This window comes from Fundulus heteroclitus, chromosome 22 (assembly GCF_011125445.2).
Source record: "Fundulus heteroclitus isolate FHET01 chromosome 22, MU-UCD_Fhet_4.1, whole genome shotgun sequence".
NCBI classification, from domain to species: Eukaryota; Metazoa; Chordata; class Actinopteri; order Cyprinodontiformes; family Fundulidae; genus Fundulus; species Fundulus heteroclitus.
The window spans coordinates 19060994-19079288 of record NC_046382.1 but is presented as its reverse complement, the minus strand read 5'-3'; the positions used below and the strand labels follow the sequence as shown (position 1 = coordinate 19079288).

At 36.5% G+C, this 18295-nt stretch overlaps 1 protein-coding gene across 1 annotated transcript in view; it reads right to left on the bottom strand.

The window, feature by feature from the left end:
• lmbrd1 (LMBR1 domain containing 1) overlaps positions 1-18295 on the bottom strand; it is a 78387-nt gene that overhangs the window by 23106 nt on the left and 36986 nt on the right. Inside the window, exons 7-12 of the mRNA XM_036126392.1 lie at positions 18015-18088; positions 13180-13305; positions 12174-12326; positions 4046-4110; positions 3779-3881; positions 419-523 (exon numbers count right to left, since the gene is read on the bottom strand). Of these exons, the coding sequence (XP_035982285.1) occupies positions 419-523; positions 3779-3881; positions 4046-4110; positions 12174-12326; positions 13180-13305; positions 18015-18088 (626 nt within the window). The remainder of the gene's footprint in view (positions 1-418; positions 524-3778; positions 3882-4045; positions 4111-12173; positions 12327-13179; positions 13306-18014; positions 18089-18295) is intronic.

Sequence of the window (18295 nt, the reverse complement as noted above, 5' to 3'; positions counted from 1 at the left end):
AATGTGCATGAACTCCTAGTCATTTGAAAGACAAATAAACAGGATTAAAAGGAATCCTGGGAGACTCTTTCTCCCAGGTTGCACTTCCTGGGTCTCATTGCACCTTGCTGTGAAATATAGTCTCCAAAAGCACAGTAGAAGCAAAGCAACCAAAGTTCTTTAAGGTAGTTTTATGCTGGTGACAACATCTAGCTCCATCTTGACAAAGAGCGCATATGAGCTCAGCTGCTGGTGAGGAGAGGAGAAGCGTGTCCAACAATCTTAATGAAGCTATGTGGAAATTAAGAGAAGGCATCACTGCTGACAGCGCTGTCCCAAGTACCCAGAAATCTTTTTTTTAGATCGATTTAGTGTTTATCAGAGACTTTTTGAGATAGCACTGACATATTTGAGAAAGTAACACAGAAAAATAGCGTACCCTTATCCAGAAGAACCAGATGCCCATGTTACGAATGCCGGCCATAGATGTCAGCACAAAGTACATGGTAATGACTGTGATTAAGATGTAATCCAATGGAAAAACCTGTAATACAAGGAACAGAGGTCAGATACATCTCACCTCTAAAACTACATGTGTAAATATATTAACAAAAAAATATACGAACGTTTGTGCCACTGACGATTATGCTTCATTAGGACCACTGACCAACAATTACAAAGTTAGGAAACTGTAAATGTTCAGACTTAACCTACAACCTGACCGCTACGCATTTAACAACCCACTCCTGTTGTGAAGCACTTAATTTCTTAAACACCACAGTCATACTAAGCACCCGTCTTAGACGTTTAATCAATGCCGCTATCTGTGGAGCGATTCTTTATTGGCCCAAGCCGTCTGTCATTTTTTTTTTTTTCGCTCCAAAAACTGGAGTAGAATACTAATTACAGCGGAGCCTTTTCTATTTCCTGGTTATGTCCACTGGCTGAAACGAAGAGGAGAGGACAGTGATTGGATTTCCTATCAATCTAAACACTTCAACCAAGTAATATTTAATTTGCTAGACTTTTGACATTTTTAATGCTACTAGTACGTCTGTCTTCAAACAATTACAAAAAAGCAGACTGTCTTAGTTTTGAAACTGATAACCTGTTTTAAAACTACAAAATGATTAAAGATATTTGTACACCCAAATGTATTAAGGTACTAGATGTACTGCTGAAACAGATTTAACAGAATGGAGTTTGTTGGAAAAAAGAAAAAAAAAAAAACAACAACATGCAGACAAGATATAGAAAAGCATGGCATTTTCAACAGCAATTTTCCTTTTCTGGACAATTTCATTTAAAGGATCTTATAAAAAAAAAGGAATCATAACATTGTTTATTAATATTTGAACAAAAAGATTAGCTGATCAATACAATGGCCATATTTACCTGCTGAAGTTTCAACTATTAAATGTGCTTGTGTAGGTTATTGTGAGGCAAATATCAGATATTTACAAAAGATTCAAGTTTTTTGAAGTGGAGAGACTATATTTGCACCAAGAAGTCCGCTGATGATCAGCTTGACAGGACATGGTCTGTGGCTGGCCAATTAGAAACTTAAAAAAAAAAATCCCACTTTTCTCAGGCCTAGTCCACATGTAGTAGGTTATTTATTTATTTTTCTAAAGATGAATATCTCCCCTACACCATTTATAAAAATAATACCATACACACAGGAGGTTTTTTTAGAAGAGTTTTCATCCACACCATTCGCAGAAAAACGCCACTGAGCGTATTTATTTATTTATTTTTTAAATACAGCAGACGCATAGAGGCCAGTGTACCGCAAAACTAAAACTTATGTAAGCCAATCAGAATCCTTCAAAACAACCACGACTTCCTGTTAGGAATGAATCATGGCGCCGGGAGGTTCAATCTTGTGGAGATATAAAGAAGTTGAGCTTCTTTTAAATACTATATTAGAATATAAAGTTAATAAAACTCAAGACAATGTCGACTGGGAATAATTTTTAACACCACCGTATGGCCAAGTGGTCGTACATGTGTGACGCAGCGCAGCAATATTCGTCACAGAACGTGATGTGCCGGACATTAATATCCGTCTTTCCATGTACACACGCAGGCTCAAAAACAGACCGTTTATAAATCTCCACTTTGACCAGAGTTTTTAGGATAATTAGTTTTAAGGGATGTATAATGCCGTTTATGTGTGGCTGAAAGGTATAACTGCATAAAAATATCTTGTTTTTCCCAGATATCCTGCTACGTGTGGATTAGGCTTCAGATTAATGAACAGACCATACAAAGGTCTCCCAGAGAGAAGATTCAATGATATCTATTTTCAGTACCAGGGAGATGTTTACAGTAAATTAGATGAAGCCCAGAGATCTAAGAACCTACTTAAAGGAAATGATTGCCCTAGACATGTTGAGACATGTCTGTAATTCTTTCATCCTGAAAGAAAGCAAGAGAGAGTAAGATTTTCAGAAGATAACAGGATGGCTATAAAGAGTACAGCAAAGGTGTTTTGTTCCTTTAAGTTTGACCGGACGCCACAGTGGTCCCCGGATAAAGCACCTGAATTTACGAGCCAAACAGGAAACGTTGGGTGTTAGACAGGATAAAGTTCCGGTGAATTTCAGAATAAAATCAATCAAACCAACTTGCGCTAACTTGACCAGTGTAAGAAAAACGGCAACACCGAAACGTGAGGAAACAGAGGGGCTTTTGGAGGATGAAATAGGATATTTAAGGACACGTATAATGAGTTTGCCCTAAAAAAATGTCAACCATGACTGTTTTTTAATAATTTATAAGGGACAGCAACAGAAAGGACCACACGAACTTCTGGAGCTGCAGTTTGCTGCAAACCGTAACTGAATCCGGAACGCAAGCAGCACCGTAGTGTGTGTGAGCCCCGGGTAAGACTGCCGTTTTTTTAGTGGTAGCCACCCTAACCATGCCCACTGCAAATCATGCGCTAAAGAGAGATTAAAATGTGAATGCTGGGATCATTTTTCTTTTTCTTAAAAAAAAATAAATAAATGTTTTACTGGAAGTGCTCTTTAACTCAGACAGTGTAACAACCTCTTCTCACCACATAAAAAAACAAGAAAAATTGTTTTAACTCTGTTTCCCATATGTCCTGATAATGTTATTGTTGAAGAAAAATTATATTCTGATAAAATTGGTATTGGTGGCCCAAAGTTTTACGAAACTGGACATCACAAATCTGCCTCAAAATCCTAATGGTGCATGTATAGCATTAAGCTACAGGCTTATATTTATTGTGTCTGCTTTTTTGTGGGTTTTTTAACAGCTTTTCAACCATTTTGAAAATTAATCATTTGCTAAATAGATTTACATAATTATATTAGCTTTTTCAGAAGCACTAGCTACTTCCCACAAGACCTGTTCAGTGCTGATGTCTGAGACCATAATGTTTCACGGTACACAGCTACCCTTTATCCTGAGCAGCCATTTTGCTCAAACAAATAATCTGAGAACTGAGAAACACAGAACTCTATTCAAATACATACTCCTATAAAACATGTTTTTTTTTTTCATTAACTACAATTTTAGTGTTATCTGCAAGAGGTAATATGTCAAGCTACAATTTGAATTAATTCCCTATCCATGTTTACTTCCTTCGGTGCAACATTCTGACATATCATTTAAAAAAGTATTACTTGCCCATTAAAAGGCAACTGTGACAACGCTTACATTAGGCTTAATTTGAGATCATAGTGATGGAAACAAGAAAATATGCCTGTAAGGCGATTTTAATTGAGGATAATCATCTGTTTGACGTGAGAGATTAAAGAATACTTACAGGTTGCAAGGCCAGCAGAAGTTCGTTGAGAGGATTGGTTAGGTTGGTGCCAAAGATTATGAACCCATAGCTGATGCCAGCAGAGTGAAGCGCTTTATCCAAACTGAATGCACAGCAGAAAATTTGAGCATGTCATTTGATTTTTGAAACTACATGTGGAAAATATAAGAGGATAAAAATTATACAGCAACCTTTTTCATAACTAAGGTCTTTATTTGAAATATAATTACATTGTAAAGGAATATGTTCTGCAAAACAATTACTTACTTTGAAATAAATAGGGAAATAATGAAGAGCAATGCAATCAGGATAAAGAAAACTCCCAGTATTATCTGCAAAGAAATAAGAATTAACATGTTTAGTACATAACCATAGGAAAGAAATCCTCACAATCAGATCCTTTGTGAACCTCAGGAAAAGAAAATGACCATTGTGTACACTTCTGCCAGGTCAAAGAGAGACCATATGGCATCTAGAGCCTCAGATTGGCACTGGTGTCCATGGCAACAGTGGGAAATTTTGGCACAGCTATTTCAAAGGATTGGTCAGGTAGACGGGTTGCAATTACAAAGGCAAAGGTTGGGTGAAAGCCAAATACAACAAATCCTACAAACTAACAATCTTTAAGAGGGCTTTAAGTGTATACAATACTAAGGATGCGTAGAGAAAAAAAAACTTTAATGTTTCAGGAATTTACCTGAAATAATAATATGACATATACAGTAGATGACTGAAGCAAACACAAATGGCTATTTTCTCTTCATTAAAGTTAGATTACATGAAAATAAAATTAATATGCGAACACGTGTTACACAAATTGTAATGCAGCCGCTTCATTGATCTGTTGAAGCAGTTAATTTACAAATCATCTAAAAATCTACTGAGGTTCCTCATTGTTCACTCAACATGTGATGGGAAAGCCATGCTGCACGAGTAATATTTGCCATTTAACATACAAAAGTTATCCGTTTTCTCAAACCAACATGTCATTGGCCCGCCACTTATTTTATTCAGGGAGGCACGATATGTCGGCATTAACATCGGTATCGTTCAATATCAGTAATTTTTTAACATACAGGTATCGGTCTGATAATTAAAACTGGGCTGTTACTAATAAACAATATTCATTACCATGTTGTAGCTATATGTGTATGTGCTTCGGGAGGATGTGTGTGTGTGTGTGGGTGGGGGGTGTTAGCTATAGAAAAGAAGCAATCTTAGCAATGTGATTGTTTTTTTGAGAGTGTCAAAAGGATAGGAATGTGTACTTAATATACAGAAAATCAATAAATATTAGTCATTGGTCAGAACAGCAATATTATTATTGAATATTAATATTGGCCCAACTTTTCATAACAATAATCCCTAACTTTAGAACTAAAAAGGTCCTGCACTTGTCACAAACATGCATCTGATGATTAACAGCAGAATGAAATGTCAGTATTCTGTCCCATTGACCTTACCTAATTGTTAGCTGTCTCTCCTTCATGATTTAACTGCACTGCTACCACAACCTTTTCTCTCACAAAAGGACTCCACCTCTGTACTGACCTAAGAAGGAACAAAAGCTGTGCCAGCCTTGAGATCTCTTAGAAAACCACAAACTAGAAAAACAAATACTGTTTGGCCATCAAATCTGAGTTTACACCAACAATCATTCTGCATTGTGTTAAACAAAACTGTAGCGAATAGAAAGAGGCGAGTATAGATATGCAATCTGACAGATTGCAGCGTTTTAGCTGAAACCTCTTTGAGGTGAGGCTTTTTTATTATTTACTTGGCTCAAACAAGAAGAAGAATGATTGAATATTGCAACTAACTACTGTAAGTAAAAACATAGGAAAGTGGTGTTATTTATTCAGTTATAGTAAAAAGTAGCCATATCCTTTTTTTCAATTTTACTCATAATCATAACAAATATCTGGCACTCATGGCATCCTAAACTAGAACTATAGTTCCTCAGATAAATGATACATGCCACACTATACTATGCCACAATTTATCCATCAAAACAACCCCAAATTAATCAATGCAAGAGAAAATAAGAGCACATATAAGAGCTTGTAGAACCTCCACTGTTGCATTACTGATTATCTAATGCAATACTTTATAAAGTGTCTCATGGTTTCAGAGTTTTACCTTATTCCATGATCATATATTCACACTTCTTCTTCACACTTCTTCTGATTGAAAAAGTTCCACCATTTCAATCAGAGTCAATTGGAAACCATCTAATAGTTATTTTGCAACAAGTTTGACCTAAATTTGACACTGGGCTATGTAAAGGAAAAATTCTAGCCAAGCTTCAACTGCCTGGACTCATACTTGGCCTTAGAAGATTGTGCAAAGCTAAGCAAGGTACCCAAGGTGCCGAAAGGACCAAAAATAAATAAATAAATCAAGATCAGATCAGATCATAACTTCACATTTTCCATGTTTCTGCACGCATTAGGTGATGGGACATCCATATAGGCCCACAAACCAAGAAATGTCAAATGTGTTAAGGATTGGCGTTAAGCATTTTAAAGGATAATGACACATAGCTTACAAACCCATAAATCTAAATGTTCTAAATGCCAAACATTGACAATAGAAAATGTGTGAAAGGTTTGTAAAGGCAAGCTAAGCCAACTTTATTGATAAAGCACTTTAAAAACAACACCAAAGTGCTGATGGAGATTGCAGTATTAAAAGGGATGTGCACCAAAGCATTTGTTCCTATAATTGATCATATTAAAAAACTAAGAGCATATATGAAGTTTCTGCTGCTTTTTAGTTCTGATAGAAAATGGCTTTTCAATTCCTGGCTGATTGGCAGCATTCATAGTCTTCTGTTTTGTTTGAATTTAGCTTAGTAAACATAGGCTGTGCTGCTGTGTACTTTTTAGAGAAATGAGACGTCCCCTGGCTACCCTTCCAAAAATGCTGTACTTGGTTTTTTTCTTTTTTATATATAATTATACTGTCATAAAGTTTGACATTTAATATGTGAACTGGGACACTTGTAGTTTGAGATGTAAATCTTGTAATTAGTAGGCCAACCTCCTAAAACATCGTCCTGACAAGACAAGGAGCTCTACTGAATCCATTAGAGAATAACCTTTCTTACCACAGAAAGATGGACAACAATTTGGAAAAAGCCTAATAATTCTTTCCAGACTGATGAGAAGTGACAGCCACAATTTAACAAACGTCGCTGCTGCTTTCCTGTTGCCGTAGTGTGGACAAGAGGACAACGGTGCACCTTTCAGGCTTTTTCCTGGTTGATACAGATTTCAGATGTTCTTTTAGTTCTGATCTCAATTATTTAATGATTCTTTTAAAGATTAAAACATTATTATTTTTTTTTAATATGTGATGGGAGTTTTCTGATAGAGGTAGCAGTTTTAAACCCAAATGAAAATGCAGGAAATACAAGATTAGTGCCAATTTTGCATCAAAACATGTTAATTTTTTTTTATCAGTTCTTTAACTCAGATATAAAAAAGTGCATAATTGTTGGCTATATAGACCAAAAAGTGTGAGAGCTAATAAACTTGATGTATTTGATCATTATAAAAAAAACAGAACATATTTTTTCAGTATCCGATGTGACGATCACAGACCAGAGGCGATCAAAGGGAAATCTTCTCCTTCTGTATTTCCGACGGATTGACTGGTGCATCTCTGTCCCAGATCAGTAACCTCTCAAAAAATCTCTTATGGTCGTATTTGTTTTTGTCATAATGGACTAATTGGGTTGTGTTACTAGGTCTAGCCTGTCCATAATCTTCTGCAAAATGTGAAGGTGGAGCATCAGAGGTGAATTTAATGACATAAACATGTCAATTTCTTATTTAATGAATAGAAAACAGTGTATGTGTGACATATTTTGGTCAGCGATAGCTACATCAATGCCTGGGCTAGATTGTGCTTATCACTACCTCCAGTAAGGATATTTTAAGGGTTTGCAGCAGCTTGTATCTCAATGCAACCAAAAATCTGATATACCCATTTTGTGAACAGGTAAATTATTAAAATGAAAATGATTACAAATTTAAGTCCTGAAATCATTACACAATATTGTTGTTTTTCCTGCTCTTTTTTTCCCCCACTTGTGTACATTAGATAATAAAAGATGTTGGTGACTCAATGACGACATTTGTTAAATAGAGAGAACAAAGTGATTGCATTTATTTTAAAATGGTTCATTTGGAAGGCTTTTTCTTTAATAAAAAACGGCATTACATTTGAATCTGCCATTTGTAACTAAAGAATTGAAATTTTATCTTATTTTGTGTTATGATCACAGCCAAACACTGACAATTATGTGAGAGGCCCTTTCAGCTGGGAAGGTTCAACATGTTCAGTGACTTGGCTCACCACTGCTGTTACTACATAAAAAAAAATAGAAAAAACAGACTGTGCCTGGCAAACGGTGGTCCCACTGAAATCACAATTGTTTTGCTTATCACTCTGCTCCAGTATCCTAGCATACAGTGAATTAATCTCCCAACTCATTACTGCTCAAATTTGAGTCTGGGGACTGTCATTAGCCGCAAAACCCCCTTGGTTAAAGACAGACTGTTACAGACACTGGTTTAAATTGTTTGTGCTAGCCTGGAACAAACTCAAATAGCAGGAAAACAAACAGCGGAGTGGAAAGTACCGTGAACTACAAGCACAGGCTGGAATTTACTCCTAAGTTGGAGATGGGAATAAAAATAGAATCAATTATGCCGTCTGTGCACTGCCTTGGATGAGTCACCACAGGTATATCAAGCATACATTCCAGTGCGTATCCATTATCAAGCAAACCGAATACGTATGTATGCACACCTACATAGAAGGAAAAGAAGGTAGCGTGAAGTAAGATATGAATACCTAGATGTAGAGAACATTGCAATGAATCATCACGATTGCATTTTGGCCTTCCATACCAGTCTTTATAAATTAGGTTAGGAGCTACAGCGAGGAAGATTGGGAGACAAAAATAATACTGTTTCAAATTGTTCTGAGATATATAAAGGTTAGACCTTTATATATGACAACTTAAAATGGTATAGAGGAAATGGTTAGCATGTTTTATGACTACCCTGGTAAGATTTCTGACAGTTATCATTACTGTTGTAAAAGGAAATTACCATTAGGTAAAACAGTATTCAAAAGTCAGTCTCTTTTGTGACCATGAAACGCAACATTTCAGATGCTTGCCTGCACATGTAAGCAGAAGGTGGTGAAACTAATGTGGGGTTATTTAACCCCCAAAGAGTAGCAAGCATTAAACACAGCTGGATTTGTACTTCAAAATAGCGCATGGTACACAGTTCTTTGTTCACAACATGCTGAAGGGCATGATACGAGCAGTTCTTTCACACCACTATAGCTCCCCTAGCAGCTAATGCAAAACAATCCAACGTTTAGCTGAACCTCTTTGGTCTGGTTCGTCTGTTTAACCCGGTATCATGTTTTTGTTAGTGTGAGTGACAAGGTGAAGCGATGAGCAGGACACTATTTAACTGAGTTGTGATAAGATTAAACGGTGCTGGATTAAACAGCAAGAATCCTACAGGTATTGTGTAGATGAGAAAAATGTGTTTGTAGTAAAATTTGCAGCTCTAACAGTTGAAAACTGATGCCAGCAAATACTTTTGGTGATTTTTAGACTCACCAAAACAAGGTAAGGGGACAAACAAGCTAAACACTTAAGTAATCAATGTCAATATTGCCATGCCAGCAAATCTGTTTTTCCCACCTCATCGTTGGTAACATTGCAGCACTCCTACTGGGTTATAATCCATGTTAGAAACAGGCATTTGTGTCACATTATCGCTCAATTGAAGTCACTATAACAACTGTGCTTTTAAGAGTTAGGGTTGCTTTTGGGTGGAGATTTGGAACCTAGGCTCGTCAGGTTGAAGGGGACAGAACAGCAAAGTCTTCTCCAGTGTGAGAACATCACAGTGAAGATGAAAAAGACGTAAGAGAGGATCATTACAGATGAATATAGAACCAAACGGCAGAAACAGAAAAGATGCTGTTTCTTACAGTCCAAAGAAAACAAATGAGAAGTTTGAGTCTATGAAACCCAGCTCCATGTTCTTGATGAACTTTTTAATCACAAGAACACGAGAAAGAAAATTGTAGTATTTTCCAGAAAGAAAGGGAAAAACTCATACGAGTCTGGGTTCTTAAGATTTAACTATACCAGGGTAGCAGAGATTATTTGCATCCTCCTGGTGATTATTTCAGAAATAAAATGTGTTATTCTGGACTGGCTTCTTAAAGGTAAAAATATATAAAAACGAGCCATTCTTTAGAAGAACCTTCCTTAAAGAGCTGTAAATCCAATCTCCAGAACATATTAACTGAGGTGCAACTTCCTGCAATTCCTCATAGCAATAGCCCCAAGGAACATATACAGTGCTCTGAAGTTCAAATAATGTCTTTTGAAGCAGCCTAAAACAGCTCATAAAACATAACGTTCTCAATGGTGGATGCATCGTGTGTCGCTTTACTGCTGCAAGAAAACTAAGAGACACATACTCTGCAACAACTTCAACTTTTTTTTTTTATTTTTAAAACAATTGTACAAAACCAAACCTTTGAAATTTGAAATTCAATTTTAGTTATTTCTCTATTATGTGTTTCTGTTTACCAAATCTTTTGCACATCAAAATGAGCTCATAAAAACTGTTTATATTGCTCCAGGACTCAATAAATAAGGTCAAATCAGTTGCCTCATAAGTTTTGCCTAGAAGCAATCTGTGCTGCATTGTTTTAAAGCCAAAGTAAAATTTGTATTTTCCATTTCAGATGCTGATCCCTTACATCTGACATTCTGCTCAAAATATTTGACCGTGTTTAGTGTCAAAGATAGAAGACCATAACATGAGCTGCTTATTAACAGAAAGTTATAAAAGTTATAATGACATACAATGATCACTTTAATCGTCTAAATTTTGATTAAAATCTTTGTATTTGCATAACTTATTTATCAGCCTCACTGTGAACCTAAAAAGTTGTATCAATAATAACAAATGTGTGAGCTTCTTAAAAAGTACAGTTACAATATTATTAAGATGCATGTGTTAAAATGTACAAGTGGCTAAGGGGTGACATTGTGGTTGGAGCAGGGAGCGAAAGCTCCCTGGGTGCACACAGTGGCAACTCCAGGCTCCCTGACAAGTAACTTAATGCATGCCTAAAAAAGGATGGTTAAATGCAGAGGACAAATTTCTTAGGAATATACATTGCAATGACAAATAAAAAATATATTAAAAAAAAAAAAGTCCAGCTACTGGCTGTGTGGCAGGATTGCAGTTGGTTTGGTACACCCCATGGGATCTATGAGATACTGTCTGAGAAATACAAGACTCCCTTCGAGACTTCACAGTAAATTAGGTGAAGGGACTACCCATGGGAATCATGTAAATACGCGGTGCTGTAATACACAAGTCAAAGTAAATCTAGAGCAGTTTAAATCAGAACTACAGCTTTAAGAAACTCTTCGGTAGAAGCAGTCAAGGCTGCTGCAGATAAACAAGTTTAAAAAAGTATTTTTTTTAAATACACAAATAAAGCAAGCTACCTGTACGCTATATATAACAGTACAGTTCATTAGTATTAATACTCTCTCAACTTTTACAAAAACTTCAATTTATTTTACTGAGAATTTAGGTCTGTCCATTGTGTACCCCGCCTCTCTCCCATTAACTGCTGGAGATACGCATCAGATGGATTAATGTGATAAACCAACACAAAGTAGTGCATAATCGTGGAGTGGAAAGAAAAGGATACATCATTTCAACATTTTTTAACAAAGTGTCTTGCAGTCTTTCAATACATGCTAGATTTGTGGAGTCGCCCACCTGGGCTGTAGATTTTTGCAGCTCTTCCAGAGTAAACACGGGTCTCAGGATTGCTTCTCTGACCGATGTTTTCCTTACCCAGCCATTTTTGGACCAGTGTCTGAACAGTGCTCTGAGATTTTTAAAGTTGAGGTATTGTTTTACAGTCTAACTTTTCTTTGTGGTGCCATTTGTTCAATAATGTTATTTAACAAACCTCTGAAGCCTTTGCACACCACAGCCCTATTTATATAAGCTTAAATTACACACATATGGCCTCTTTTTCACTAATTAGGTGACTTCTCAATGCAATTCATTTTAATTTAGCGACATCAGACTCCAAGAGGCTGAAAACAAATACCACATTTTTCTTATTTTTTTGTAAAGGCAATAACACCGTGTATCGTTTTTCCACAAGAACCTTTGCGACACAGACTTAAAGCAAAAGCAACAAATCAGGTATTCGGATCGGATCCTCGCGTTTTTGCCTCGGTTCAGGCCACCGCCCATAATGCACATAAAATTTACATCTGTGAACGGGAGCCAATTTCATAATGGAGACTCACCTTGACAGGTCTGAGAGCACTGCCAACTTTAGAGCAGCAGTTCCTCTCCGCAATATCCAGGTGTCTTCCTCTGCGCTGGAGGACCTGAAGTTTGCCCTCAAGCTCCTGCAGGCTGCGTCTGTCCTTTGAGGACAGAGGACGTCCATCCTTACACTGTCAAGGAAACCAACAGGTAAAGAATGCATTGCTACATACATGGGCGCTTTCACTACATTACAGATGTAAGCTTCAGGTATTTAGAGTAAACTTTGCAGTAAAGGAAAAAAATAAAAAAATTCAAACTGACCTTTTATAAACATTGCCTTAAAAACAGATTTAGGACAAATCTTGACATTTAGCGAGACTCTGTGTCAGTGAATGGATTTATTAAGCCTAAAAAGACTTTTTATTATTTTAGTATTATTTATGCAGCAGGGCATAATCAGAACTATTCGCTAACAGGATTAAATCACTGCTATTTATTTAACAGACATTTGAAAAAAATAGCATATATTCACAAATAAAATGTGAACAATAAGCTCCATTTTTCAATGTTGCACTTTAGTTTTGATTACTACCTATTGTTTGGAACCCTTAAGTAAAAATTGGCACTAAAAGATTGACAAATGCATAACTCTTTAAGTGTTTTACCTAATGTAAAAAAATGTGTTTACTTGAAGTTTCCTGTTTGAACGGAAAGCATCTGAGTGGGTGGTTGACAAAGACATAACTAACACTATGTAAGAGCATGCAAAGATAGGGCATAAAAATAAAGAAGTGGTGGTGCCTAACCAGACAGTGTGTGTGGGGCTTCTTTAAGTGGAGCTGTTAGTTAATGAATTATTTGTAGAAAATGCATCATCAACATGTTGCAGATGTTTCGAATAAACTGAGAAAATACTAAATAATCAAATACTTTCTTTTTATTGGTACAGAATTGTGAAGATATTCAATGAAACCCCGCCATATTTTTGTTTATACCTCTTACAAACGCACTGTAGGCAGGTCATGGCATTTAAAGACGTACCTTGGATTTCAGGTTTTCTATCTGATGCTCAACCTCGTCAATGTCCTCTGTGTTCTCAAGGCGTTCGTACGCCACGCTCCGTGTGCCTTTTATCAGATTCAGAGGCATGACAGACATTCCATATGCCTGGAAGATGCAAAACTATCGTTATAATCACACACTATTGTCAGAGCAAGGGTGGCACATATGGCACGTGTGTCCTCCCACACACAGTCACTCCTGGCTGGTGGCAAAACCCATCACATTGTGGCACATGACAACAGTCAAATGAGGCTAAGCAAACACATGGACGCACACACGCACGTGCGTGCACGGTAAAAATCCCACAGATCCTGGCCTCCTAGGCGGTGTCATTTTTGGCAGAGGGGGGAAAAAAAGATTAAAATGGTGGAATCTATAATTGTGCTGAGGCTTATTGAAGAATTTGCTGCAACCATTTTGTGAGGATATCACTGCCTTATATCACCCTGATGCATTTACAGCTTAACAGTGCCCCCATGTGACAGCAGTACCCTCTAACTCAGCATTCCAAAATCTTTACTAAAATCAGCCTGTAGAAGAAAAATCTGGATTACACATTACATTTTGTTTTATTTCTTTTTTATTATTAATTTGTTGTTGTTTTTCTTTCACTGAAAGTAGTGGTAATAAACAAAAGAAATTAGACAAAGGGAGACAGACAGTAGCAGCTGAAAAGAATCAGGAATAGATTATGTAACCAAAAAATGGCAATTCAAATTCCATGATCTTTAGCAACTTGAAGCAATATTTTAACTATATATATATATATAAATGTAGAAAATGTTTAAAAAAGGAAACAAAGCAACATTAAAAATGAAACTAAAAGAGCCTGTGCTTTGTCTCTTTTATAAACTACCCAGAGTACAATTACAATGGCAGAAAACACAACAAAGTGATTCCGGGTAAAGATTATTTCAGAACATGCTCCAACCTTTCAATCACAGAAACTTTTTTATGTTATTGTTTTTTGTAAAACATCTTTTACTAGTTTGAGTGTTAAGGCAGCATTAAGAGAGCCACATGGGATACAAAGTCAGGCTACACTATTATTAGTCTCTGCAGTGGATCTATGCTATGGGCGAATGTCGCCTACTGCAATGAATCATGGAGCTCTTAAGGCCAGAGCATGTCCCGAATATCAAATACACTCATAAAAGGAAAACCTGTCCCAGATCCCTGGAGAAACATTTCCCTCCCCTTTCAAATGTGCAACTACACCGGAAAAATCTAAAATGACTTCTGCTGTTCGGGGGTTCACATTTTCAGTTCAACTATAATGATGCATGCTGATTAAATTGATTTTAAAACCAACCGTGGTCAATAATAACCAGAAATACCTTATTAGAGAAGAGAGGAATGCGTGTGTATGTGAGTGTCTCCATGTGAGTGTTGGCTAAAAGTGAGACTCAGGGAGAGAGTGATCCCTACGCCTGCTGAGGGGGAAGAGGGAGATTTAGTTGGATACAGGTTTCCGACACAAGCCTCTCCTTTGTTGCTTTATACACTTGTGATGCTGCAGCCAAAAGGAAGAGGAAATGGAGCGGTGTGAGTTAAATAAAACTATTGAGTTTTTGTGAGCTTAGAATTTACATTCAGGGAAAGTAATGCTCCCCTTCTTACAGAAACATTTAATCAAGTTTCAGATTTTATGCTGATTTTAATTCTTTTTTTTTCATCTCCCTTAAATCCTCCTACTGTCTTGGAAAAAAAGGAGATATTTATTTCAGTTGCGATCTACAGTTTAATTATTGGATGGTGCTAAATTCAACACAAATTACCTTTATCTGTTTAAGAAAAAAATTCCCGTTGAAAACAAACAGCTATGACCAAAGCTGGTAATTTAATTGATCAGTGACTTCCTCACAACAGGCCCCAGGTGGTGGGGATAGAAAAACTCACATCCACCCCATTGATCATCAACACTGGAATGCCGCATGGTTGTGTCCTCAGCCCTGCTCTCTTCCACCTCCTCATACATGGCTGCTCTGCTTCAACTTCTATAGGGCAATAATCTAAAGCGTCTTGTGTCTCAGTTTGACAGTGAGGTATAGGAGGTGCACGGCACAGGGGAGGAAGGATCTAGCATGGGTGGTGAGGACAAAGCAGAGGATTGTGGGATGCAGTCTACAAGATCTAGACAAAATCTATGCAGTATGTGTCCAGAAAAGGGCCAGAAAAGTATTGCAACAGATTTCACCCACCCGGGAAATGCACCGTTTGTCCCACAGTCATCAGGTAAACAATTTAGAACCATTAAGTTAAATAAAAACGTGTAGAGTTTATGATTTTAATGTAATTGTGCAATATATATATATATATATATATATATATATATATATATATATATATATATATATATATATATATATATATATATATATATATATATATATATATATATATATATATTTTTTTTTTTTTTTTTTTTGTTTTACTGAGGAAAAAAGATGCGTCCTGACCCTTTTGAGATGACATTAATTTAACCTTATTCAAATGCCAACAATGTCAAACAGGCAGCAAAGAAATCCATATTTTGTATGAGCTTTAAGATCGTATCATATGTTTAGTGATTTCTACTGTAAACCAAGGCTTTTTGAAACAGTAAGCATCATATATTTAAATATATATGTATAGCAAAACAAAATTCTAAAATAACGAAATACTAAAATTAGCATTCATCTATTTTCTTTTACCTGATGGGACAGTTGGGGATTTTTAGGGTTAGTTAGAACTATGAACTAGTATTCAATAATCGGTGCATTATTTCCAGAATATATATGTTTTATCAAATTAAATTAGTAGCAAGATGGAGAAATTCACTCACAGGACAAAGGCTAATCATCAGTAAATGGTAAATGGACTGAACTATAGAGCACTTTTCCAGTTATACTGACCACTCAAAGCGCTGTAGCTGCTCACTAAGTCTGGAAGCCTCATGTCTAGAATGACATGATGATATTCATGCTAACAGGTTATACTGGTGCACAACCATATTAACAGATTATATACTTTGGAACCTCTCTATTAGAGTATTGCTTAGTTTGTTGTTTCTTAGTCAAACTGTTTAAAGGCAAAAGTATGCATGCTGGGGCTGCCCATTGCATCATTTCACCTCATGACTTGAGACTTACCATTCTGCCAGTAATTTTTCGAAACAGCTACAAGATAATATAAATGACAGCTTACAACAATGAAGATGACCTGAATTTGTTAGGGAAGATATAAGGGTACCTGTATGAGCTTGAATACATGGAGATATAACAGCTGGTTTGTAGAGAGCAGAGGTACAATGATTGACACTGTAATTTCCACCTGCTAACTTTGTAGACTTTAATGGGGGACAACTAGGATTAGTGGCAATTCACTCATTAAGCCTGCTATTGCAGTTATTTCCAGCTGGTCTGAGAGCAATTAAAACAAACCTTGACTTACAAAGAAGTACATAAAGAATACATTTGCTTCATTAAATTTTTAACAGTTATTCTAACTGCACAGGACTGTTGTATTATACTCTTTATATAACAGAGTTATAGAGTTAGCTCTTCACTTCTAAATTAGCAAATGTGTCATGTACTACACAATTATGTTTGTTGGGTGTAGTGTTAACATCATCTTCTAAATGAAGTTAAGCCACACTGCTCATAACAAATTTGGGTTAAATACCACTAATAGCCTTTATTTTTCTTTTAGAATTGAGACCAAATGCAGAAAATAAAAAAGGACATTCAGTGGTCTCTACGGACAGTGACTACATAAAAAGAGAAGGCTACTTGCTGTTGTAGCCTGCAGGGCTTTATTTTTTTTTTTTGACCAACTTCAAAAAAACAAGATGATCAAAAACAAAGACACAGTGGGAGTTTTGATTTCCATGGAGCATTCAGCAGGTCCATAGCAACACTGGTCAGCGCATATCTGGGCACAGTACCACTGTCCAATTGAACTAGGCAATTATCCACTCTATAGAGGACTGTGAAAGGCATATGAAAACAGTGGAGAAAATCCCAGCTGAAACTAATTGTATGTCCTAAAGGGGGATTGGTTTTACAATTTATTTGGCTAGTTGGCGTTTAATTCATTAAGAGCTCCGCATTCAGTTGTTGTATAATTTGTCAAACAGGACTCTTTGAGGTCAACAGAAACTGGATAGATTGGGGTTGGCTGTCACTTTTACTCTCAATCTCAGATCCGATGGCCGAGAATTTTTTTTTTTTTTCTTCTGCATGCATCTTTCCGCAGCAGTAGCCATTATGCATTATGTGACTCTGACACCAGTAACATCAGCTTTGGGGCGTATTCACAGTCCAGTTACCAAGATAATGCCATGAAAAATGGACACCATTAACTCGTCAATGTTTTCTGAGCTCGGACAAAAAAAAGAAAAACTGCAAAATGCCATGGGAATCAAAATATAGGCATATTATTGGGCACTGATGGAGATCTATGTATACAAACAGGCAACAGATAAGTGGTTGATAAGCCTGTGAGGAGAACCGATACATCATGAAATCTCAGGTGTTCAGGTGAAATGACAACAGTCAGAAAATCTGATTGATTGAATGTCAGAGCTTTAAAATCACAAAGCCTTGCTATTAACAGCCACTCAATCATTAGTATATCACAAACACAAATAACATGTATAACACATAATACACAACAAAATGTTTAGGTGTCTCACAAAGAAAGATATTTCCACTTTGTTTCAAAGATCTAAAATTGTTTACCGTCACTGGTTATAATGTCTTAACAAAGCTATAGAAATGTAAAGGTGCATGAAAGAAAACTACACAGAAAACCTGTTTTGGATCGCCACTCACCGTGTAAGTGATCACCGCCAACATGCCAATCAAGGTCAAAGAGCTGATGGAGAAAGACAGAGCTGGAAGGCCATCTGTAGGAGAAAGGGGGAACTATTAAGAGATTCCAGCTAAAGGTTGAAAAAAATAATACATCTCCCAGGAGGCTACCTACTGTTGTGCATTTTGTAATTTTTTTTTAGTAGCTTTTTGTTCGCCGGGGCGTATGCTGATGACTCAAACATGTATAGTATTTAAAATTAATGCCATTAAGGAGTAATTTTCATCACCATTTGTTTACA